This window comes from Manis javanica, chromosome 1 (assembly GCF_040802235.1).
Source record: "Manis javanica isolate MJ-LG chromosome 1, MJ_LKY, whole genome shotgun sequence".
In the NCBI taxonomy this organism is placed as follows: domain Eukaryota; kingdom Metazoa; phylum Chordata; class Mammalia; order Pholidota; family Manidae; genus Manis; species Manis javanica.
In genome coordinates, this window is record NC_133156.1 from 191,684,025 (window position 1) to 191,709,743 (window position 25,719).

Below are 25,719 nucleotides of genomic sequence, written 5' to 3' on the forward strand. Positions count from 1 at the left end.
AGACGGCCCCCAGGCGCCCTGGGCCACGGGCCGCCGCCGGCGCGCCGGGGATGCCCCGCACCTGGGCGGGCCCGGCCCACGGAGGCTCTCTGCCGCCGGCGGGCCCGCCATCCCTCCCTCAGGGCACGGAGCGCCCGGCCGCCGCGGAGAGAGGAGCCCCGGAGGCCGCACCCCAGCCCCGCCCCGGCGCCGGGTGTTCGCTCGGGTCCCGTCTTCCCGCTCCTCCGCGGTCCCCCGGCCCGCCGTGGCCCTGCCCGCGCTGGGGGGCCGCCCGGGCAGAGAGCGCAGAGGGGTCTGGCGCCGCCGTTTCCGCCTCGGAGCCCCGTATCAGGGCGTTCGCGGAGCCCCGAAAATGCCAGAAACCCCGCCCCCCCGTACCGCGTCGCGCCGGGCCGAGGCCCGCTGCGGGCTCGCCAGTGCGGGGGCCGGGAGGCGCGCAGCCCGGGCGCCTTCCAAGGTTATTACTGTGGCAACGATTACTTTCAGCGCCAGCACGCGGCTGCCAGGCTGTGACGGATCCGCGCCGCGTGCAGCGGACCTGAGCCTCGAGGCGCCACCCGGGTACTCGATCTCCTGCTGTGCTACCTGAGGTCGGGCGCGGGCCGCCCGTGCGGCGTGCTCTCGGCCCTGCGCCCTAGTTGTACACCACGTTTGGGTTTTGTTCCTTCGTGAGGTTGATGGTGGTATGGTATTCATGTGTTTTCAACACTTGTCCAAGTAGCACAAGCTACGAAGTTCCAAGTTATTTCAGGACCGTTTACGTTTTATTCATGCAATAATCTTGTACAGATGACGAAAGAATGTGAATGCCATCTCATATTGCAGCTTGATGAAATTTTACAATAATTATGTAGATATTAATGATTTCTTTAACGAATTTTCACCTTCTAGCAACAACTTTGCACCAGCTCTCCGGAAAACGTTACCAAGGTGTCCGTATATTTATTTAGCAGGGAGAACGGATATGGCAATGGACGGGCAGGGGTCCCTGGCTTGTCTGTTCCCCTGTCGTGGCCCATGCATTGCCTGTCTATGCTTATCAGTGAAACAAACTAACTGATGGAGAACATTTTCGCCTTTTGCTTACTGGCACTATTATATTCCAACAAAATCTTCCAGAAAGCTAGAACAGTCAAATAAACGGCTTCAAAATATTTTGACCCTCAAACAACAAAATGGCATTTTTATACTTCGCCAAAGGCATGGACAGCTAACACCAGGTATCAAACAGAAAATATTTGCAATGGCAATAGTAGTGGGCACCTTTTGGTGTAGATTAGCTGTCCTTTTATCCAATTCATAAAGAATATTACTGATAGACCATTACATGGTAAGTTTTAGATATGTGTAATTGGAATCCCAGGGGAAAATAAGATTTACCAGAAAACTTACAAAGGCAGAGGCTATAAATGCTAAAATTTTATGTGGACCAAAATTTTTGTAATGTTTACACAAGTAGAATTTATCCCAATGGAAATAATTTTATTAAAATGTAAACATATTCTATGTAGATAATTAGTAATTATATTGGTCAAAAGATTTTGTTCCAAAAAGTAATTTGTCAAGTAAAATATTCAGAATTAATATAATTAGTATTAAAATGTTTGTCTTAAAAAAACTGAGTCAAGGATCTCCAAGAGATATTTGTACACCCATATTCACAGCAGTATTATTCACGACAGCTAAAATGGGGAAGCAACCCAAATGTCCATCAACAGGTGAACACATAAAATGTGGTATATACACACAATGAAATGTTATTCATCCTTAAATAGGAAGGAAACTTGGACATATGCTACAAAACATGGATGAACCTTGAGGTTCACTTTATACTATTAGTGTGAACTTAGCATATTAACATTTTGCTGAGTGAAATAAGCCAGTCACAAAAAGACATAGTACATGATTCCACTTCTATAAAGTATTTAGAGTAGTGAAAATCAGAGATAGAAAGTAAAGTGGTGGTTTCAAGGGGCTAGAGTGAAGAAGAAATGGGGAGTTATTGTTTAATGCGTATAGAGTTTCAGTCTTACAAGATGAAGAATTCTGGAGATGGGCAGTGGTGATGGTAGCACAATATTAAGAATGTATTTAACACCACTGAACTACACACCTAATGGTTAAGAAGGCAACTTTTTAATGTGTATTTTATTTTAATTCTTAAAAATGCGGTGAGGGGAAAACCCTACATCAATGAGCAAAAGATTGCTGGGGAAGAAGATATTCACATAGTGTGAGGGTATCACACACCCTCCCCCACCCAGTTCTCTTATTAACTACTGTAAGGAAATGTGATGTTTACAAAGGAGAAATCTGGCAACTACCACCTTAATCAAATGATGAAATTCAGCACCACCAGAAATGGAGCAAATGGCCATGGATACACCATCACCTATGTAGTACTTTTGCCAAAAATGCTTAATCTGAGTCTAATCATGGGGAAACAATCAGAAAAGCCCAAACTGAGGGAAATTCTGCAAAATGGACCTGGCTTAGACTCCAAAAATAAACATTTCATGAATATCAAAAGAAGGCTAAAGAGATGAGAGATGTGCCAACTAAAAGCAATGCATGATCCCAGATTAGCTCCTGGATCCCAAACAGTTTTAAATGACAAAATTGGAATTTAAATTGCATATCAGCCTGCATATTGGATAACAGTGTGTCAATATTAAAATCTCTAAACATTGAATATGGGTTACAAAGGAAAACGTCTTGTTCTTTGGCGATACATCTGAAATATTTAGGGGTAAAGTGTCATGATGTCTGCAATTTACTCAATCAGTTCAAAGGAAAAAACATAAAGCTGGTGTGGCAGAATGCTGACAACCAGTGGCTCGAGGTGAAGAGTTCCCAGGGGTTCATCATGATATTCTTGCAACTCTGTAAGTCTGAAAAATTTTCTTTTTTAATTGAGTCAAACATCTTCACGGATGAATCGGCAGTTTCCAGTTGCTAGGGTGGGTAAACATTCTACCACATTTAGTGAGCATCTCCTGTGTGTCCAAGTCTTTGTGTCCCAGTCTGTTTATGCTGGAGTGACTACAAAATAAGACACGGGGCTCAGGTGCTAGTGGGGACCAGCATGAATCCACCTTCTGGTAAATACCCTGGGAGTCCAGTGGAGAAAGGGCCTAATTCTCCCTAGGAAGTGTGATGCTCCTGTAGGTCTTTCTGTGAGGACGTCTGCAGAGTGAGCAGGACTCTTGGCTTTAACAGAGGAAAGGAGATGCCAGGCAGAGGGAGCAGCAAGTGCCCAGCCACAAGGGCAGGGAGAAACACCGCCCTGAGGTGGCTGTGCGGGAGTGATGTGAAGAGGCCAAAGGCGATGAGGCCGCACGGGGACGAACTGCCCCAACACGAAAGCCTTGTGTGCCCTGCTGAAGAGCTTGGACTTTGTTCTATAGGCAGAGGAAACTATGGAGGTGGTCTAAATGGAGAAAGGATGGGATTGGACTTGTGTTTTAGAAAAATCATTCTTTTGAGAATTTGAACAATGGACAAGAGTGGGATAGAAACTGGAACGGGAAATTTGTCAAGGTGGAGAGAAGACAGATATGAGAGACATTTGGGAGTGGATCAGATCCTGGGGTGAAGCAGAGGAAGTGATTTTCAGGGCCTAGGACTCTCAGCTGGGTTAGTCAACACCACCCTGAGGGACTAGAATAAAAAGAGGTTGGGAGAAGGCTTAGGTTATAACTCTGGGCATCAGCATTTAAGGGGTGGGCAGAGCTGATGGAGCCTGAAAAGAAGCAACTAGAGGAGGAAGGAAATGCAGAAGGCCTTTCACAGGGACACCAAGGTCCGTGATGACAGGAGTGGTCAGCAGGGTTAGATCTATCGAAAAGTGCAAGAAGGATAATAAAGAAATTGTTCTTTGGATTTGACAAGAGGGTCACTGGGCTCTGTGCAGAGAGTAGTTTCAATGAACGGGGGCAGAAGTCAGGTCACATACGACAGAAGAATCACTGGGAGGTGAGCAGGTGGAGACTGTGCTTTCAAAATGTTTGTGAAGGATGAGTAAGAGAAATAGCTGTATGGAGACCTAGGGTAAAGGAGATTTTGTCTTTTCCCTTGAAATGTGTTTATAGGCTGAAGGGGTCAAAAGAGGGACAGGTGGTGGAGCAAAGCCCCAGGAACAATGGGAGGAGATGAATCCAAAGGCAGATGGGGTCAACCTGGGAAGATCTGAGGAGAAAGGATGAAGATGGATGTTTCTATACCAAGCCTAGTTTTGATGGGTTTGTTTTGGGGATGGGGAGGGGAGTTGAGACAGGTAGCAAGTTGGACAACTTTAGGTGGCATCTTTCCTGCAGTAGAGTGAGGGTGATAATGTTGACAAGCTTTGGAAAAAGAAATGCAAAATGCTCTAAGTATGTCTTTTTTTACTATAACCATCTGTGCTGGTGTAAGCCCCAATTATTTTTCCCTTTTCTAAACACAGCTAACTCTAACACGTGTTCTCTATGTCTAGAGAATGGAGCTGAAAAGTAAACATCCCAGATTGACTCTTAGTAGCATGAACTGGAGAATCAGGACTTTGATTCAAGTTTCACATCACAATAGATCTATGGGGCAGGGGGAAACCCTAGGATTCTGCTTTTGACGAAGTCACTATTCTGATTTATTTTTATAATTCTGATGCCTATGCCTCAGCCTGAGTTAATTCCATTAATATTTATTGAGCTAGCAATATGCACACCTGCTTCAAGCACACTGTAGCTCAACACATACTGTGCGCAGCCATTTGCCCTCAAGCTCTGTTTTCACCCCTGGCCTTGAGGAAGAAGCTCTTCCTCTCTGTATCCCAATGCTGGAGCTGTGCACAGTAGGCACATAGTTGGGGTCACTGAATGGAAAAAGAAACAAATATTTCTCAAACCTGAATGTTCCAACCTATTGATAAGTTGTAAAATCAGTTTAGTATGTATCCACTATAATTTTTGTCTTAATGAAATAGAGTCTAAATTATCAGAGTGATTACGTATGGTAAAGGTAAATATTGTTTCTTAAATCACTGTGTGTGTGTGGAATTCTATCGTTATCACAAGGTTTTTTTCTACAGTTCGAAAGCCACTGGTGTAAAGAACAGAAAGATAAATACAACAGCTTACACTATAAACTGCTGATCTGTTTTGTGCACTGTAGAATCCCCAGTGCCTAGTACACAACAGACCTCAACAAGTATTGGTTGAATTGATCAAAAGAATAAAAAAAGACATTGGTTGAAGGAACATGAAAGGAGAAAAATGGTCTCTGAAGGATGGCTGGAATTTTAGCAGGTAGAGATGGGGAGGTTGGTCCAGATCCAAGGGAAAAAGCATTGGCAAAGATGCAGATGTCAGGGCAGTATTTGTGGGGAAAGGAGGACGGGCACAAACATAATGGGCAGCAAGACCATGGTGAGGACATTTTGAGGTTCGTGGGAAGAAAGTTTTTACCAAACAAATTTACCAACAGAAAGTAAATTGCCGGGAGCCATGCTACTCAAGCTGTGTAGCGAAACTCAGGCTAGAAGAAGACCCTCATAAGGCAGGGGCCTTCGCAGCTGGCTCCCCCTATTACCCACCTTGATTTTGCTTTTCTCCATTGTACTATTGGCTTTGTTTTTTGCTTGCATTGTTGCCAAGGGTTAACTAACCTTTGCTGAGCAGTGTGGAAAGGATGAGAACATAAGTTTCCCAGGAGCTTTTCAGGACAGTGCTCCTGAAGAATGGAACATGCAGGGGCCAAATGGCGATCTTGGCATAAAGTACCGAAACCTGCTGTTAGTTAGTCAAACATTGACCACCCCATTTCCAATGAGAATGCCCCCCTTGTTTACAATGCTAGTGAAACTAGTGATGGAAAGTTTTCTAGAAATAGAGTTCTGAGAGAATGTTGAATGGAATAACCCTGTTGACACTTAATTAATCATCTCATGTTTTCTTCCCTCTGCTACTTCTATAGTTTGTTTTTCTTCTTTGCTAATTACAGCCATTTACTAAACTTTGTGCCTTATATGTGAGATTACCAAATACCATAATTTTCCAGGAAGTAAAGATACTTCAAAACAAGTGCTGGGCATAGAAGCCATGGAGCATAAATCTGCAAAGAAGTAAAAAGCTAACCTTTTCAAACAATATTGCTTCTCTCTCACTTACCAACTTTACATTTCCCTGTATGGCCCCGGAAGATGACTGGTTAGCCAGAGACGGGTAAGATTCCTCAAGGGAGGAACAACCTAAGACAGGCACAGTCGCAGGGGGGCCATCAGGTGAGAAAATGGGGGCCAACAGAGGTGAGGCTTAGAACCTCAGCCCCCCCCAGTTTTGAGAGAAATTGTCTACAACCGTGGATATCTTGTTGCCCTTGTTCGACTTGGATTAATATCTGGTCTGTAGGCACAAACCTGATCATCTACACCTGCCTTCTTACAGTTCTAAATCATGCTTTCTATCTATATCTTGCATCTACCTACTACATCAACATTTTATTAGAAACGTAAAGGAGAAAATATGAGATTCACATATAAAGTATAAAAATCAAATGAATAATCATAAATCACATTTGACTTGATTGTTTATAGTTTAAAGTTTGTAGTTAAAATAGAAACAGTTTCTATGATATGAATGCCCTTTCATTGTTCACCATGTAAGAACTTGTTTAGTCCCTGCAGTAGTGGAGTCATGGAGACCTGTGTAGCATGTCAGGGAGATTTTGGTATCCACACAGAAGAAAGAGAAATGTAGATAAGAAGGGAAAATTTAGTTTGCTGCCTACTGTGCCCTACAAAGGGGTATAAGGTGAAGATATGAGTTTATGATTTTAGATTGATTATAAATTTATTAGAGCCTCTAAAAATATTTTTGTGGGAAAGAATCCTAGCTAACTGTGGTACCTGTATTTCACCCTGAGCTGATGGACTCCGTAGTCGCTTCTACATCCTGCACGCTCCACGGTCACATGCGCTACTTAGAAACTGCGTTGCATAGAAACGTAAAACACAATAGAGTACATGTTGATAGGAAAAGTTTTGGTCAAGGAACAGAAAAACAATCACCTGTCTAACGCTTGACCAACCATGAATAGATTAGATAGGAGAAGAAAAAAAAAAAGCTTGCCTATACTTATTAACCAACTGCCTATACTAATTAATCATCAGAACAATAAAAAATAATCATATCCTTGTGCAAAATGGTATAAATTAAGCTGTCATCGACACTTTGTCGAGAGACCACCTCCATCTGACTCCGTGTCCTGTCTCTCCATACGCCGACTCCGTCCTGCACCTTCGGCATCCCACCCCTAGGCTGGAGCTGGACTCCGGCAGTAAATGAGTTCTGAGTTGGTCTCCCACAGCAGTGTCAGACCACGCTGCCAGGCTCTGAAGCCCAGTTCCTGGATCCCGCAGAGGATTTATGTTGGTTTTGCCCGGCGCCCAAGGCAGTACCAAGCTGAGACTGTGTGGTAGGCGGCCTCAAGGACTGCCGTCAGTGGCCACAGCCTCTGGGTATTCATGCCTTGTGCATCCCCTCCCCTCAAGTGCAGGCTGGACCGAGTGACTTGCTTCCAGTGAACAGAACACAGCAGAAGTGATGGGATGTCTCTTCCAAACTTCCAGGATTAGCTTACCAAAAGCCTGCCCCTCTTCTGGCTCATGCTCATTCTCTCTCTCTCTCTCTCTCTCTCTCTCTCTCTCTCTCTCCTCTCTCTCTCTCTCTCTCTCTCTCTCTCTTTCTCTCTCAACGCTTTACCTGAGAACTCAGTCTCCAACTTGTGAGGAAGCCCAGGTCACATCAACAGACCATGAGTAGGTATTACAGTGACAGCTCCTGAGCTGACATCCAGCATACGTGAGTGAACAAGCCTTTGGATGATTCCAGCCCCAGCCTCGGAGTCTCCCAGCATCAAGGGCCTAAGCATCATAGAGCAGAGACAAGCCATCCACGCTGTGCCCAGTTTGAATTCCTGGCCACAGCAACCATGGGAGATAATACATAATTACTTATTATTTAACTCACCAAGTTTTGGGGTAATTCATTATGCGGCAGTAGGTGATTAATACATGTACGTGTCTGCATATATGTGCATGTATGTGCTCACACATACATAGATTTCCTACCTGTGCCCACTCAGAGTCTAGAAACAGTAACAACCCAGGAGCAACGAGCACATTGATGTGCATGTCTTAGTTTCAGGATACCATTCTCCACTACAGAAATAGCTGATTCCAGGGCTGGGCCAGAAAGAGTACAAGATGAGCTTGGAACATCCTGTATAGGAAAGTAAGGACGTGCTCAAGGAACAATGGAGACACATTTAGACAATCCAAGGGGCCCCACTGGCCATCTCAGAACATTAGAGCACAAAAATGAATAATGATTGCACATGATTATAACCTATTGAATAAAACAGGAATCTAAAATGTTATACTAACATGTTAAATGAGTGAATGAATAAATGAATAAATAGAGAAGGGGAAACCTACCTTTCAGTAGGATGCCAACTAGTATCATTTATCAATGAGTAAAAAATACTTATGCATTTTACAGTGGAGAAATCTGACAGACATAATCTCAACCAAGTAATAAAAATTAAAATGTTATCAATACTTATAGGACAAATTGATAGCACATGCCTCCTGATATGATGCTCTGAGATCACATCTGAAATATTCTTGCCAAAGATACACAGCCTGAACCTAATCGTGAAGAAACATCAAGCGAACACAATAGAGAGGGACATTCTTCAAAGTAATGGGCCTGTAAGCTTCAAAAGTGTCAAGGCCAGAAAAGTCAAGGAAAATCTGAAGAACAGGTCCAGACTGGAGGAGACTGAAGATACATGTCAACTAAATGAAAAGCATTATTCTGAATTGGATCCTGGACCTATAAAGAATATGATTGGCACAATTGTCAAATTTGGAATGAGGCCTGTGGATTAGACAGCAATAGTAAATGTTAATTGATGGTTGGTCAACTGTGGCTTTATGGGATAAAATCTCAGTCTTTAGGAAATATGTGCTAAAGTACTTAAGGGTAAATGATACAGCATGTTTGCATTTTACTCTTAAAAAATGCTTAAAAAATATGAATATGTCAATATGAAGAGAGAATGATAAAACAAACATGGCAAATTGTTAACTAGAGTATCTAAGTGATGGAACACAGTTTGTAACTTTTCTGTAAATTTGAAATTATTTCAGTATAAATGTCTTTCTAAATAATAGGTCTTCCAAGTTTTTTGTTGGTGTTTTTACTTTGTTACTTCTTGCTAAACAGTTTTCAAAAATCAGTCCAATTTATCAAGCTTTTCTTTTTTTGGCTTTGGGAAATGTGTCCTGCTTGGGGGAGTGAGTTGAAGAAAGTCCCTGGGTCAACAGCTAATAAAGAGGAAAACTGGCAAGTTTGATCCTACTTCTGCAAGAGAAACACCAGTGGGCGTTGAGAAAGAATCACTCAACTTTTCACTGAATCCACAGCTTGGGAGATGGAAATGCGGTCCTATAGCTTCATTGCTCACTAAGCATCTTCGGTTGAATTTCTGGTAAACACCTCAATTCAGCAGAACTAGAACCCACCTAACCTCCCATGAGTCAGCCGCCCCCCTAGACCTTCCTGCCTCTGACAGCCTCTCTGGAATCCGAGCTCAGGCGCCTCCTTGTCCTCCTCTTGCTCCTCCATGTCTAACCAAAACCTGAAGTTCTTGATTCTTTCTTCATGTTTCCGTTGTGTTCTGCCATCTCCCTATTCCTGATCTTCATCCTCAAACCCGAACTGCCGCCATAGCCATGTCGATTTACCTGCCGCTTGCTATCTGCGATGATCTGACCCTGGGGGAAAGTTCTCATGGACACCCCCACCTAACATTATTGCCTTAAATTATTTATTACATATACTGGTACTTAAAAATATGTGGAAACATAAAACTGGCTATCAATTTTTATCCGTGGAGCTCTCATTCAACTCTTAAACCAAAACAAATTTACAAATCAAATACAAACATGAGAGTAAAATCAATGAAATTCAAATTAACATTTAGTGCCAGATGCTGGACTGTTGGCCTCTCTACCACTCACCCCCAAGCCGTGCACTGACGGCCTCAGGATTTCCGTGTGCCTGTACTGTTGTGGGCACACTTGGCCAATTTCCTCATGATTCTCTTCTATTGGAACTTTTACAGAACTTTGGTTAGTATAGTCGCTCACCAGGAAATTGGCCTTCACTTTGACATAGAAGCGTCATTTACATATGAATTTATCCTCTGCTCTTTCTCATCAGTGTGGGACAAAGTAACTTGGTTCCATAAATACAGATGCAGATATGGGCCAATGAAACCATGACGTCATATGGGAACACACAGCTATAAATGGTCATCTAGGTAAGTTTGAGCTTGTTTAGGTTAAAATTTTAAATACTCATATCATTATTCACAATAGAAAAAAGGTAAGAAGCAAGCCAAGTGTGCATCAATGAATGAATGGATTTTTAAAATGTGGTATATATACACACAGATGGAATATTATTCATGCTTAAAAAGGAACGAAATTCTTGTCACATGGATGAACCTTCAGGACATTACACTAAGTGAAACAAACCAGTCACAAAAGGACAAATACTGAGATTCTGCTTACATGAGGTACTTAGTCAAATTCTGGTTGCTATCAGAGAGACAGAGAGTAGGGTGGCAGTTACCAGGGGCTGGGCAGGGAAATGAGGGGCTGGTGTTTGACAGGTGCAGTTACAGATCTGGGAGAGGAAGAGTTCTTTGAATGTGGTGATGGTTGTACAACAACGTACTCAACACTAAAAATGGTGAAGATGCTAAATTTTGTATTACTCATATTTTACCACAATTTAAAAAATTTTTAAACATTGTCTTTGGTGAAAGTCCAAAAATTTTTAGTGTTTATAGAGAGTTCATGGTTCTGAATGAATACTTTTGCTGGCCCCACCCCCAGGAGTCCGCACCGCTTTAATCTGCTCCCCACCCTCTCCCTCTGGCCTGGGGCCCCAAGAGCGACTTCCCTCTGGCTCTCACTGCGATTCACCGTCACCTCTCAGCTCTCCCCAGCGCCCAGCCGCAGCTCCAGACGCCTGGTGGAGTCCGCCCAGCGCGACCCGTCCTCGCCGCTCTGACTGGGCTTGTGCCTTTCATCATCTGAAATGCATTCCTTCCGAGCCTTCCTCCTCACAGTGCGATTGTCCCAGGCCACAGGGACTTCAAAGGGTGGCAGCGGCCTCATTTAGCATTAATCACACGTTCTAAATTTATCAGTCATTCTCCAAATCACCAAGAAGCATTTATTGAGCATATGTCATATGCGTGCCAATGTGCGAAGCCCTTGAATCAAATGTCATGTCTTCTGCTTTTCGTCTTTCTCATAGCCCCTTACATCTTTCATAAATGCATCTTGCAGTGGCTTGGATGGTACCATATTCCACATAGGGACAGAAATTTCTGAACTACTGAAATCAAGAATAGTGTAAACTCAGGACTCGCCCAGAGTAACAGGATGTTTTGTTGTTGGTGGTGGTTTTGTGTCAATCTTAAAAGGCAGTTGTTCATACAATAAAGGTTTCAGGACTGAGTTCAACAAGGAATATGTTAACAGGAGACTGCAGTCCTAGATTTTGGATGTTTCCATGACAACAGCAGTGATGTTATTTGGTCATGACACCTGTGATCAGAGCATAAGGAACATGTGTGGTTTCCAAAGTCCCCCTGGAGGATGATTTACCTAACAGACATCTGCACAAACACAGTAACTTTATTCACATGGAAGAACAGTGTTTGAGTAGCCAATGTTTTAAGGCCACTTAATACAATCAATTTCCTGAACTCAGATTTGAGTTTTAAACGACCTATATTCAAGTTCTGGGTATTCTACTTACAGAATTTCACATGTAGCCCATTTCTTACTGCATGAAGGTGAAACGTTACCTGTATTTGTTTAATTCCCCATTATTTTGCTGTTTCAACATGATTTTGTATCTGCAGTCATTTCATTGTTAGTCTAAGGTTGCGTTTCTTTCACTCTCAGCCTTTTTGAGTTTCATTTTCTCTCTTTATGTTTTCGAGTATAGCTTTGAGGGGTAGGGTATTCCTTCCCAAGGTCTACAACAATTACCTCCCTTGAAAATGTCACTCCTTTTAAAGGTCTTCTGTGTTTTTCAACAACTGAAGGCATTTCAGTGACAGGTATGGGTGGTTTTTCCAAATTATAATCCTGCAAAAGAATGGGACAAACAGTATAAATGACCAGTTTATGAATGCAAAAAAACCTGCTTTTAAAAATATAGCTCATGTGGACATTGTTGGTGAGAAACATAAAAGCATATCTAAATGACATAGGGAAGAAGTGACAATCCATCACCATCTTATTCTCATAGCTCTGTGGCCATAAGAGCATACATGGACATATTCAAGCAGCGTTTGGTGACATGTTATTATCTCTGGAGCAGTCAAACCCAACAGCTGCCTACACCATCATTCTGCCTCCAACTGGGCATGGGTCTTGTTTTAGGATGAGATGTGAGTTGCTCTTATTAGAGAGTCCCAAACATGGTGTTAAGAAGGCCCTGGCAGTGTTTGTTTGCTGCTGCAGAAGGAGCCTGAAACTAGAACCGGACATGGGGTCTGGTCCTGAGGTCAGCCACAGTAGGGTTACCTTAAACTATTCATTTTATTTTCTTATTTGAAACATGAGAGAGGGTTGGGTCACTAGTTGATCTCCAAGGCCCCCTCCAACTCTGTGATCCTAGGATTCTGAGAAAAGCAAAATGGAGGGGAATTATTAAGAAAAACATAAATGTAAGAATGAAGGATGAACAAGTGTCTAAACTTGGCATATGTAAGTGGTTTAATAAGATGAAGCAATAAGCTAAGAAGAATGGCTCACGTGACTGTGGACATTGCACTTTTTCCAGATACAAATCTAAGTTGAGGGAAGACCACCCCTCAGTACACCTAGCTGAGTAAAAGACCTCCTTCCAGTCAGACAAATTCTAGATAGCCCCTTGAGAGCACAAAATCCCATCACCTTTTGACCATTTTCTCCACCATTCTCAGGCATCTGTGCCCCTTTTGTCTTGTTCTCCTCTTCATTCTCCACGTCCTCTTTGTTTTCTAAGGGTGTGGCCACCACTTCTTTACTCTGTCTCTGGACAAGAATACCAGGCCTCACAGGTGTGTTCACACCCATGACTTGCATTAGGAAAGTCCTAGAAAAGCAATCAGCAGGGTTTTTAAAATTCATGTATCTTATCCACCATTATCACAAAACAAAAATGGCTTTCTAACACATTCTATGATACAGACTTACTTTTCTTGGTCTCCGGAATTGGCAGCTGAACAATTTTTACCTCCATTAGCACCTATACAGAGTCTTTTTTCTGTCTCCTCATCTTTCTTGGTTTGGAAACTGAAAATGAGCAAGCAAAAAATTCAGGAAAGGAAGGATAGTCTTGAATTTAAGGCTTGGCATGGAACTTCACTTTTAACAGGAAATTAGCATTTCTTTTAACAGGAAAAAGTAGATAGCTACAGCACTATTATTTGCTCTATTTTTAAACTGTTCTGTATTATTTCTAGGTACATTTGCTAGTGTGACTTGAAATCTGATCCCAATTTATCAGCATGGATTTATACCATTTATATAAAAAAACCACCAGTAAAAGGAAGATGCAAATGAAGCAAATTAGAAGGATGATGGAGAAAGTGATTGCTGTGGCTTCAAAGCTCATCAGGTCAGCTGAAAACAAGTCCACTCTCACAACCACAGACTGTCCAAATATTCTCTTCCAGCCCAGTCTGAATGTAGTTCTCTTGTTCTTTAAGTTTTCTAGAAACAGAAGAATAAAAGGCTGTTTTCATTGTTGTTCTTTTGACCAGCTTCATAAAAGATACTCTGCTTGTTTTGGTGGAGCTGACTCACACTGGCTAATTTCTCTCCATAAATGAGGTGGAGGCTGAGGTGGCTGGAGGGGAGGCTGAGCTGGGACACATGTGATCACTTAGCTCAGCTCCTCTCATCCCCCAAACTATCAGAATCCGGAAGAGAGAGGAATTGGAGCCGCTGGAGCCAAGCCCATAGCTCCATTCATTTCTCTTCAGTGACATCATAGAATCATGGAACCATCGAGTTAGAGGGCCAGGGCACCAGCCCAGCCCTACCCACGCCCTCTCCTCTGTGCTGCTTTCTGTTCTCTACTCTGGGAGGGCTGGAAGAGAGGCTGCATGGTACTATCTTGGCCACTCTTTGGACTAAGCTTTTCTTCTTACTCTCCAAACACCACCATCCCTTTCTTAACCCAAGTCTGTTTCTCCTACTGCTCCTTTCACAGGCCATGAACAATCAGTACTACTTCCTTCCTATAAAATCCCTCTCTATAGCTCTAAGGTCAGTAATCAACTTACTTCCTAACTGTGTTCTCTCCAGGCTAAATAGCTGATACCCTTCTAATCCCACATCACTGGACCTACTGTCTAGACACACAAAAAATGGGCAGCTCTAGAGGCCATGGCTGAGGAAGTAGGAATAAAACAAGATGGTCAGAGGAAAGATGACCTCTGGCCACAGCCGAACTGCAGGTGAGTGAGGGCCTCCCATGACCAGGAAGAGAGAGTACAGCTAAGATTTCCTGATATGCAAAGGAGCATATAAAGGAGTAAAATGTCAGAAGGTGAGCCCTGGGGGTCTTTGGGCTGCAACAACATTGGCAATCCTCCAGAAGAGCAGGGACTATGACTTCTTTATCTTTGGGTATTCCACCAAGTCAAGGCCTGAAAATTCAGTGAATGTTGAATGAATGGGCCTCTGTGTGGCGTGTGTATACACACAAGTAGAGTTTGTTAGAGGGTTCATGCCAAGACCAATTATCAGAATATGTGAGCATCTGAACCACTCCTGGCAGTCAGCAGAATTCGGGGTGCCTCCTCCAGCCAAGGCTCCCAGATGAAGGCTCAGAGCCCAACTCATCCTCCTTACTCTGTGCTGCTGCCAAACTGAGACTATAGGAGCCCAAATCTTCTCATGTGTCATGTACAAATAAAGGATTTTCCTGGGAGACGGGGATAATTTATATAGATCTACTGGTAGTTACACAGGTCTAAACATATATAAAAACCCATCGAACTGTGTACTTAATATTAGTGCACTTTATGCCCTCTACTGTGTGGATATTATACCTGAACAAAAAGGGAAATGGGGTTGCATCCCCAGGCGTGTGTGGTACAGTGTACTGTGGAACTAGCATGCACTGCTGCTAGTAGGTCCTGGCTCCAATGGTCAGTCACCACACATATCCTGAGACCAGGGACCTTTATCAAGGATATAGTAGTAGTGACAAGTAAGGCTGGTAAGACTGCATCATAAGGGATTTTTTTTCACTGAATGTGGCTTAAGAATCAATATCGTAAGTTATATGTGTAGTTAACATAATTTTGGAAAGTGGAGGGTTATCCAACTTTGGTTATTGAATCTCATTTTAAATGCACTATATTGTAAGTTATAATGCCATGGGGTCTACTCAAAGATGGGGCTCCAGGACCTAACACAGTTCACTTTCCACACAGAAGGTGTGTGCTCAAAAATTATTTGGGTGGGACATTACTAGTAATTCTACAGAAATAAAAAATATTTCAGGAGAGTACGATATACAGTTGTGTACTAACAAATTGTATAATCTAGATGAAATGGAAAAATTCCTAGAAACACAAAACCTACCAACACTGAATCATGAAGAAATAGAAAATCTGAATAGAACTATAATAAGGAGACTGAATCAGTAATCAAAAAACCTCCCAACAAAGAGAGCACTTGACCAGATGATTTCACTGGGAAAATCTATCAAACATTTACAGAACACCAATCTTTCTCAAATTCTTCCAAAAAATTGAAGAAAAGGGAACACCTCCTAATTCATTCTACAAAGCCAGTATTACCCTGGAACTAAAGCCAGACAAAAAAAAAAAAAAAAAAAAAAACCACAAAAGAAGAAAACAAAAGAATTATATCCACTATGAACACTGAGGCACAAATCCTCAACAAAGTACTAACAAAAGAATTTAGCAGCATATTAAATGGATAATACCCAATGACAAAGTGGGCTTTATTCCTGGAATGCAAGGATGGTTCAACATACAAAAACCAACATAATACACCATGTTAACAGAATAAAGGGGAAAAAATACATGACAATCTCAATTGATTCAGGAAAGGCAATTAACAAAATTCAACATCGTTTTATGATTAAAAAATATTCAACAAATTAGGAATAGAAAGAAACTACCCCCAACAGAATAAACGTTATATATAGAAATTCCACAGCTAACCTCATAGTCAATGGTGAGAAATTATTTGTAAATCACATATCCAATAATGGGTTAATATCCAGAATATATAAAGAACTCCTACAACTCAACAACAACAAAAACCCAATTGAAAAATGGGCTAAGAACTTAAATAGAAATTTCTCTAAAGAAGGTACACAGATGGCCAAAAAGCACATGAAAAGGTGCTCAACATCACTTATTATTAGAGAGCAACAACACTTTATACCCATTAAGAAGGCTATTATTAAAAAAACAGAAAACAACAAGTATTGGTAAGGATGTGGAAAAACTGGAATCCTTGTGCATTGCCGGTAAAAAAGTAAAATGGTGTGGTTGCTGTGGGAAATAGTATGGCAGTTCCTCAAACACAGAATTCCATATGATCCAACAATCCCACTTCTGGTTATATACACAAGAGAAGTGAAAACAGGGACTCAAACAGATATTTGTACACCCATGTTCATAGCAGTGTTATTCACAATAGCCACACATCAACAGGTGAATGGAAAAACAAAATGTGGTATATACATGCAGTGGAATGCTATTCAGCTTTTAAGATTAATGAAATCCTGGTACATGTTCACATAGATGAATCTTGAAGGCATTATGCTAAGTGAGGTAAGCCAGACACAAAAGGACACATATTGATTGTATGATTCCACTAATACCAGGTAACTGAAACAGTCAAATTCAGAGACACAGAAAGAATAGTGGTTACCAGGTCAGCGTTTACTCAGGTGAGGGGTAATGGTGAGATATTATTTAATGGATCCAGAGTTTCTGATTGGGATAATGAAAAAGTTCTGGAGTTGGATAGTGGAGATGGTTGCACAATGTGAATATACTTACTGCCACTGAATGGTACACTTAAAAATGGTAAAAATGGTCAATTTTGTGTTGTATATTTTATCAAAATTAAAGAAAATTATTAGTGGAACAAAGGAAAGGCAACCCATCTGTAAAGTGGCAGGGTACATGGCAGGCACTGGAAAAACAAACAGCATATAGAGATCTTATTTCAATCTCCATCAATTTGCTCAATTAGTTTTCCCACTATGAATGTCCTATCCCCTAACTCTTCCCTTCACCTCCAGATGCTCCAAGACTTGGTTCCTGAACTGCTTTTCCATGAGGCCATCACCACCCACCTGACTTCTTTCTTTCTTGTCTTCTCTAGGCTGCCGTTTCAATTCAGTGATGCGCAATGTCTCAGACCTGCACCCTAAGCCCCTGCTCTGTCCAGCTGCAGGCTGGCTGGGAAGTGGTGTTCTTTCACATTCCTGTCTTTCTTACCTCCCATCCCATTTATTCCTTGACCTCAGGCTCTCAGAATCCTGAAAATTTCATTTCCTCCTGTTATCAAAACCTGTTTTCCTTTATACCAAGAATGCCAGATAGAAACAAAGTGTTTCCACTCTCAAAGATATTTGTATCTTAACAAGGGCATAAAGTGAATGCATGACAGGGTAGAACTTTAGGCATCGGCCAGAGGGTGGGGAGGTCTCAGTGGAGCAGGGGGTGCTTTTCTGGTGCTCCTGGCATCTGCCATGTTGGGCTCAAACACTGACTCCTCCTAGAGTGAGCAGTTCTGCCCTGTGTTCTGCTTTCTGCCTTCACGATCCTTTTGGGCAGTGGCCACAGGGTGTACACTGCTGGTGATGGGTATGCAAGAAACTTGTGCTCCAGAGAGGTGCGGGGTGTGTGTGAATTCCCAATCACCTCCCAAAGGCCTTGACTGTGTGATCTGGTGAGATCCGCTGATGACAGCATGATCCCTGAATTGCAGGATCAAGACGAGGACATTCAGAGGACTCACAAGTCAACAGCTGCCTGAATTTGGAAACCAGGGTCAGCACAGAACCCAGGCCTGGCAGATCCGAACAGTCTACAATGCAGGGGTTGACATGAGGTCTAAATCAGTTAGTCTTGATGTTAAAATATTTGTAGAAACTATCAGCACAGAAGAGAGCATGGCTGAGAGACATGGAGAGAGGCAACTTACAAATTGATTCTGCTTGGTCCAGTTGTGCCTGAGGCCATGATTTTTCAGTGTGGAATCTAAGCTGGGCTTTTAGTTGTGAAATAAGCCAATGCCTTTCCTTTTGGGCTTAGGCTGGTCTGAGTGGGGCTCATGACACTTGCAATCCAGGATTCCTGAGCAAAACACTTTGTGATCAGCATCGGGCTGCTGCCTTTCTGAGCCCTCGATTCCTCACATGAGAGCTATTAAAAGCCATGGAGCCAGTCCACCTTGCAGGACGTTAGCTTCCCTCTAGCCTCCAACAACAAGTGAAATGAAATTAGTGCCTTTTCTCTTAGTTAATCAAGTAGGACAGCCTCTTTCCCTACCACAGCTTAAGGGGCTCCTTCGAGGTCTTACTTTAGATTTTAGAAAACCAAATGGAAGTTACCAAAACTCATCAACATTGAGCTCTGATATTTAACAGGGCACCTGGATTGAAACAGGCTTTTTTTCATCTAAGTCGATGGCTAAAACCTGTCAGTTTTTTCTGGTGGAAAAAAGGGGAAAAATTATATTGAACATTGAGATAAATGGCTAATATTTTAGTATCTGTAATTTCCACATAAAAGAAAGGCTGTTCTGTTGAAAAGCCTTCATTTTTTATTATTCACAGTAACCTTTCGATGCAGAAGCCATTCAAAACCCACAAAGTCATTATACCTTGATAAGGTTTTTAAGCAATCCATTCATCACCAGATGTTTCCTACCAGACCAGCAACACTGAGCTATACAACAGGCTGCACTGCCCTTGCAGGGGTGAGGACATCGAGACGGCACTGATCCCCAAATGCCACAAAACACATTGGTGGCAGTTTTGTTTTGTTTTTAAGTTTTAAATTCATTTTGGTCAATTTGTAAGTTTTTTATTTTTACTTCCTTCTAAATATAATTTGCTCCAATCATTTATACTGTTATGGCTTTTATATATCTTATTTCAGTCTGTTTTAGTTTTTATTCATTTTCCTCATCCCCTGTGATCATAGCCTTTGATCTAAACATCTGGAAAGGTTATTGGAATTATCTGGAGCAGGAGTTCTCTATCTGTGGTGAAGAAGCAGGTTTTAATTTTTTCTCCCAATCCACTGAGGAAAAGTACTTTAGTAAAACAGAATTAAAGTGATGATGTCACAGCAATGTAAAATAGCTATTAAAAGTGTCTAAGTATTTACTCTCAATTTCTATAGTTTGTTGCATACCAGTGACAACTTAAGGACAAACACCAGTTCACAGATCACTCTTAGATTAGCACTTACTGACCAACTCTCTCATTTATTAATTTTAAATAATTCCACTAGCCTTCTCTATGGACTAACCCCCTATCCCTGGCTTTCCCTGATGTCACATTAGCCCACCTTCTTTATCTACAACAAATGTGAACTTAAAGAACTTTCTCTACTTGAGACCCCCTCATAAATTCCCCTTTCTTAAGTCTGGTAGACAAGTTGCTTCTGTGAACTGGCCTTGCTGCTGGTAAAGCAGAAACTTCCTGTCCCAGGATTCAGTCCTTTTTCTGGCTAGCATCTGTAATGGCTCAATAAACCCTTTTATTTCAGAGATCTCTCAGTCTCTAGAGGTTTTAATTTGTCACCATTACTTACAATATAATTTCAGAACATTTTATCAACCCCAGAAGGAACCTCTTACCCATCAGCGTCTACTGCCCCTCTCCCTTTTTCACAATCCCTGGCAACCTCTGATCTACTTTCTGTCTCTGTAGATTTGCCTCTTCTCAGCATTTCATGTCAGTGGAATCATACAATATTTGGTCTTTTGTGTTTGGTTTCTTCCAACTTAGCATAATGTTTTCAAGATTCATACATGTTGTAGCATATAACAGTATTCTATTCCTTTTTATTGCCAAATAATTAATGTCTTTTATGAATATATCATATTTTGTTCAGCCATTCATCATTTGATGGACATTTGGATTGTTTTCACTTTATTATGAACATGCTGTTATGAACATTCATGTACAAGTTTTTGCATAGAAATAGGTTTTCATTTCTCTTGGATACAGACCTAAGTGTGGAATTGCTAAGTCATGTGGTAACTCTGTGTTTAGTATTTTGAGGAAACACATATGTATTTTTATATTACAATATTTTAAAAAACTGGAACCATTGTATGTATATCTTATTAAACTTAAAATTTTTATTATGAACATTTTCTATTGTCTTTCAATAATCTTCACAGATGACTTTTAATACCTATACATTTTTCCATTTTATAGAAGTACTATAATTATTTTCTTATTGTCAGACAACTTATTGTTTTTATAAATAGCATTATTGGACAAATTTATGCATAAATATGTGAGTATAAGTCTGATATTGAAATATTAATCTGTTATTCACAAAGGTTATTGGCATCTGATCTATCTTTTATTTTAAATCTCATCCATTTTGTTCCACTGTTTTTGGGCTTCAAATATCTTATGTATTGATCTATTATTTTTAACTTCTATTTATTCTTTTTCTTTTTAAAATATAATTTCTTATTTCTTAGATTCAGTCTCTCAATCTTATTTAAGATAATCATATTTAAGGTAAAAACAATGTTCTGCTTTAGATTTAGAAACAGTTGAAACACTTTAATCCCTTTGTAATTTGTCTCATTAGTTGCAAAAGGGGGATCATAATCATCTGTAGAACCCAACAGCTTTCTTATTTCTGCTTTTTGGAGGAGAAAAAAATCAGAAAAAAAAAACACATTGGTGATATGACTTAAATTTTAAGGAATGTATTTCATAAACAAGTACTACTTTCAATAAAAGCAATTTTTTTAAGTCTGGAAGTTAAAATTTCTCTTGTAGATGTCAATGTCTTTCTTTATCACAAGAGTTGTTCTTGGTCTATTTGAATTAGAAGAAACCCCAGAAACACATATCTGCCATTTGAGCAACTTAGTCACGTTGAACTTTTCTGTTACTTTCTCAAGTTCAAAGTAAAAATGTTCATGACACACCACTGGTAATCTAATTCTCCGAGAGATGTTTTTAAATCTAATTTCTCTGAGAGAAATAAGAAATTAGATTAAAAAAAAGAAAAAGAATAAATAGAAGTTAAAAATAGTAGATCAATAAGAGAGATGTTTTCCTCTCTGTGTAAGATTTTGGTGACTTGAGTAAAAACATTTTCTAGTAGACTTTAAGTTTAGAACATTTTTATATTTACAGAAAAACTGAGAAGAAAATATAGAGCTCTTTTAAAAGGAAAACCTCAGGCTGAAGAGCAAATCATTTGTGGTAGGCCAACAGCAAAACAGGGCTTACTGCCTAGCTTACTTAGTTTCAATCTCCCCCAGAAACATACACTTAACAGTTAATCAGTAATTTTCTGGTCAGCACCAATCAAGTAATTTGTTACATAAGCCTTCTTCATCTCCCAAAAAAGGAGATGAGGTAATCTGCATAAGCACCCCCTGCTCTCCTACGGTAGGGGAGAATATATTCATAAATTGATTTATCTGAAAAGGGGCTAACATCCAAAATATATAAAGAACTCATATGCCTCAACACCCAAAAAACCAAAAAAAACGGATTAAAAAATGGGTGGAGGATATGAACAGACAATTCTCCAAAGGAGAAATTCAGGTGGCCAACAGGCACATGAAAAGATGCTCCATATTGCTAATATCAGGAAAATGCAAATTAAAATCACAATGAGGTATTCATCTCACACCAGTTAGGAAGGCCAATATCCAAAAGGCAAGAAACAACAAATGCTGGTGAGGATGCGGAGAAAGAGGAACCCTCCTACACTGCTGGTGGGAATGTAAAGTAGTTCAACCATTGTGGAAAGCAATATGGAAGTTCCTTGAAAGACTAAAACAGAAATACCATTTGACCCAGGAATCCCACTCCTAGGAATTTACCTGAAGAAAACAAGATCCCTTATTCAAAAATACATATGCACCCCTATGTTTATCGCAGCACTTTTTACAATAGCCAAGATATGAAAGCAACCAAAGTGTCCATCAGTAGATGAATGGATAAAGAAGAGGTGGGACATACATACAATGGAATATTATTCAACCATAAGAAGAAAACAAATCCATTTGCAACAACATGGATGGAGCTTGAGGTTATTATGTCCCTCCCACCCCGCCAAGTGAAATAAGCCACATGGAGAAAGATAAGTATCAAATGATTTCACTCATCTGTGGAGTATAAGAACAAAGAAAAAACTGAAGGAACAAAACAGCAGCAGAATCACAGAACCCAAGAAGGAACTAGCGGTTACCAAAGGGAAAGGGTTGTGGAGGATGGGTGTGGAGGGAGGAAAAAAGGGATTAAGAGGCATTATAATTAGGAATCACAATATAGGTAGGCTGTACAGCATGGAGAAGACAAGTAGTGACCCTAAAGCATCTTACTACGCCGATAGACAGCGACTGCAGTGGGGCTGGAACTTGATAAAATGGGGGAATGTTGAAACCGCAGTGTTGCTGTGAAACCTTCATAAAATTGTATATCAATGATACCTTAATTAAAAAGAAGAAAGAGCCCCTTACTCCTCCCCCTAAGGGAGGGTTACTCTGCCTGAACCAATCTTTTCTCTTCTCTGTCTGATAACTTATTGGCCCACTCTCCTTCTTATAAAAATGTTCCATTTTGAAATCCTTGGAGCATCTCTACTTTTTTGTGTATTACTTCTTTTGCTCAACATTGTGTCTGTGAGGTTCGCTGTGTTGTTGTATATGGCAATATCCCGTTCTTTTTATCTTTGATGTGTATTATTGCATCATATGATTATGCCTCAATTTATCTATTCCACTGTTGATAAACATTTGAATTGTTTCCAATGTGTGGCTATTATGAGTAGTGCTGCTATGAACATTTTTATCCATACCTTTTAGCAGATAAAGCACTAATTCTGTTGGCTCTGCAGAATGGTTTAGATGGGTCACAGGTAGGCCCCAGTGGACACCCAAGTCAGGTTCCCAAAGTGTTCATATCAGTTTACACTCCTGCCAGCAACATGAGTTCAGGTTGATACATACCCACACCAATCCTTTGGTGTTTTCAGACCTTTTAAGCAATATGAAACAAAACCTCATTATTCACCTTAGGAGGATGCTACAGAGCCAACACATTATTTTTAAAACCAGTAAATAAAGATGAAAAAAATTAAACAGGTTTCTATTTTTCTTAAATGATTTCTAGCTCAGGGCACCCAGATGATTAGAAATTTCTTTTTAGAAAGGAGTTTCATATAGGAAATAGAAGAAAACTACATTAGAATTTGAATATCGTTATGCAGTTCCTGATGCACAAATGGATCTAGGCATTGTTGTTAACATCACAGAAAAAGAGACAACCAGACAGTGTCTCCTTATGGAATTACACATCACCACCTATAAAGAGTTTTGTCTTACCCCGCCAACTTGAAAAACTTTGAATCTCTATCTGAAAAAATGTCTAGATCTAACTACCAGTTTATTGGAAAAATAAGGGCCAAAGGAACATGTGAAGCCACACTCTAGGGGGCAAGCATCTAAATGCAGACTATGGGGACAATGTATAGGAGAATAACCTGGTTTTATCACCAATCAGAAATAAAGGAAAAATTTAAATGATGGGGAAGAAAATCATAGATTAAAAGAGATTTAAGATACCTATCAAATAAGTACAACAGGTGAACCTCATTCAACTGTGATTCAAACAACCTGTACTAAAAAAAAAATCATAAAACATTCAGAGAAGTGTGAACACTGATTGGGTATTTAATAGATCAAGGAAGTATTATTAAATGTTTTAGGTGTGATAAGGTATTAGATGGATCCGTTATGCTTCCTGGCCTAGCGAGTAATGGCTTTATGAAGAAGCATCCTGTGGTGCCAAGAAGCTCAAGACTTTTCTCTCTAGTGCCTGGTTCCCCTTCGAGGTAGAGACAAGGTAGTTATGTTTAAAAAGAACTCTTATATTTCAGAGAAATATACAGAACTATGTACAGATTGAATTACATGCCTGGGATTGTTTTAAAAATAACCTGAGTAGGGGAAAATGGAGTCTCTAGGTGAAATATGATTATCCATATGTTGATAATTGTTGAATCTGGGTGATGGGGACATTGGTTTCATTATTTTATTTTCTCTGCTTTTGTATAAGCTTGAACTTTTCCATAATAAAGCTTTTAAAAATCATCCTACAACATTCTCTGTAATGGCAAATATTTGGAAACTAGGTGTCTGTGGCATGAGAATGGCTAAAATAAAGGTGGTGTATCTGTATAATGAAATAATATAGACAACAGTTCTCAAACTTTTTGGTTTTAGGAATTTTATACTACTAAAAATTATTGAAGACTCCAAAATTTTTGTTTATGCTGTAGCAGCTAATATTTGCTGTATTATAAGTTAAAACTGACAAAGTTCAAAATGTTTCCCTCCCACTGTGCAAACCCCCCACCCCCCACGCACCTGCTCACTCTGTGGTGCACAACTTGCTGCAGCTGCATGCATGCACACCCTGCCTCTGTGCAGCTCCCTGGCAACTGCCCTGCCCACCCTGCCATCCCAGCAGCCCCGGCATTGCTTCAGGGCAGGCAGAGAGTGGCCTTCCCACAACAGACCCAGCAGAAGCCACTGCTCTGATCACAAAGGGTTGCTGAGGCAGCCTGCCAGCAATAGCAGACTGAGATAAACCACTGCCAGCAGACAAAAGGCAGCCTCACCCATTGCCCATGAACAGCAACTGGGGCTCTACCTCAAAGGGAAACCAGGCACTGGAGAGAAAAGTCTTGAGCCTCTGGGCACCACAGGACACCTTCTTCATAAAGCCATTATTCTCTAGACCAGAAAGCATAATGGATCTATCTAATACAAAGGAAGAAACACAGAAATCCTGACAAAATGAGGAAGCAGAGGAATATGTTCCAAACAAAACTACAGGATAAGACACCAGAAAGAGGGCTAAATGAAATAGAGATCACCAATCTTCTTGATAAGGATTTCAAAGTAAAAGTTGTAAATATGTTCAATGATCTGCAGAAAAGTATTGATTATCTGAGGGACGACTTCAACAAAGAGATACAAGAGCTGAAGAATACAGTAACTGAAATGAAACATACAAGGGAGGGAATGAATAATAGATTGCTCAAGTAGAGGAGACAATAAATGAGATGGGAATTAGAGAACAGGAACACAATGAAGCTGAGACACAGAGAGTAAAAAAAGATCTTTAGGAATGAAAGAATGATAAGAGAGCTGTGTGTGACCAATCCAAATGAAACAATATTTGCATAATAGGGGGACTGAAAGGATAAGAGAGAGACAAAGAGATAGAAAGTCTCTTTCAGGGAATAATTGTTGAAAATTTCTCCAATCTGGGGAAGGAAATAGACACTCAGGTCATGGAAACACAGAGAGCTCCAGGTAAA

The 25,719-nt window shown here is 40.7% G+C and overlaps 1 protein-coding gene and 1 long non-coding RNA gene across 3 annotated transcripts in view; one reads left to right on the forward strand and one right to left on the reverse strand.

Moving 5' to 3' along the window:
• Window positions 1–11,184: 11,184 nt before the first annotated feature.
• C1H2orf74 (chromosome 1 C2orf74 homolog) lies at window positions 11,185–14,082 on the reverse strand. Of its 2 annotated transcripts, XM_073238596.1 has the most exons (5): window positions 13,919–14,082; window positions 13,633–13,825; window positions 13,307–13,405; window positions 13,025–13,205; window positions 11,195–12,211 (listed from the first exon to the last, which is right to left on the reverse strand). In XM_073238596.1, exons 2-5 carry the CDS (start codon window positions 13,725–13,727, stop codon window positions 12,038–12,040), a joined length of 549 nt encoding a protein of 182 aa, XP_073094697.1. In that variant the 5' UTR covers window positions 13,728–13,825; window positions 13,919–14,082; the 3' UTR covers window positions 11,195–12,037. The 2 variants fall into 2 exon arrangements, with proteins under 2 accessions (XP_073094741.1, XP_073094697.1); XM_073238640.1 differs by lacking the exon at window positions 13,919–14,082 and having other exon boundaries at window positions 11,185–12,211; window positions 13,653–13,790.
• Window positions 14,083–14,136: 54 nt separating this feature from the next.
• The window catches only part of LOC140849887 (uncharacterized), a 34,614-nt gene continuing 23,031 nt past the window's right edge, over window positions 14,137–25,719 (forward strand). The window contains exons 1-2 of the long non-coding RNA XR_012132238.1: window positions 14,137–14,223; window positions 14,423–14,574. This is a non-coding gene — a long non-coding RNA (uncharacterized lncRNA). The remainder of the gene's footprint in view (window positions 14,224–14,422; window positions 14,575–25,719) is intronic.

Coding starts and splice junctions, on each gene's coding strand:
- C1H2orf74 (XM_073238596.1), bottom strand. CDS start 13,727: ATGAGCTTTGAAGCCACAGCAATCACTTTCTCCATCATCCTTCTAATT. Junction 13,406..13,632: donor GTGGTTTTTTTATATAAATG/GTATAAATCCAT, acceptor GCTCATTTTCAG/TTTCCAAACCAAGAAAGATG. Junction 12,212..13,024: donor GTGGAGAAAATGGTCAAAAG/GTGATGGGATTT, acceptor ATTCTTTTGCAG/GATTATAATTTGGAAAAACC.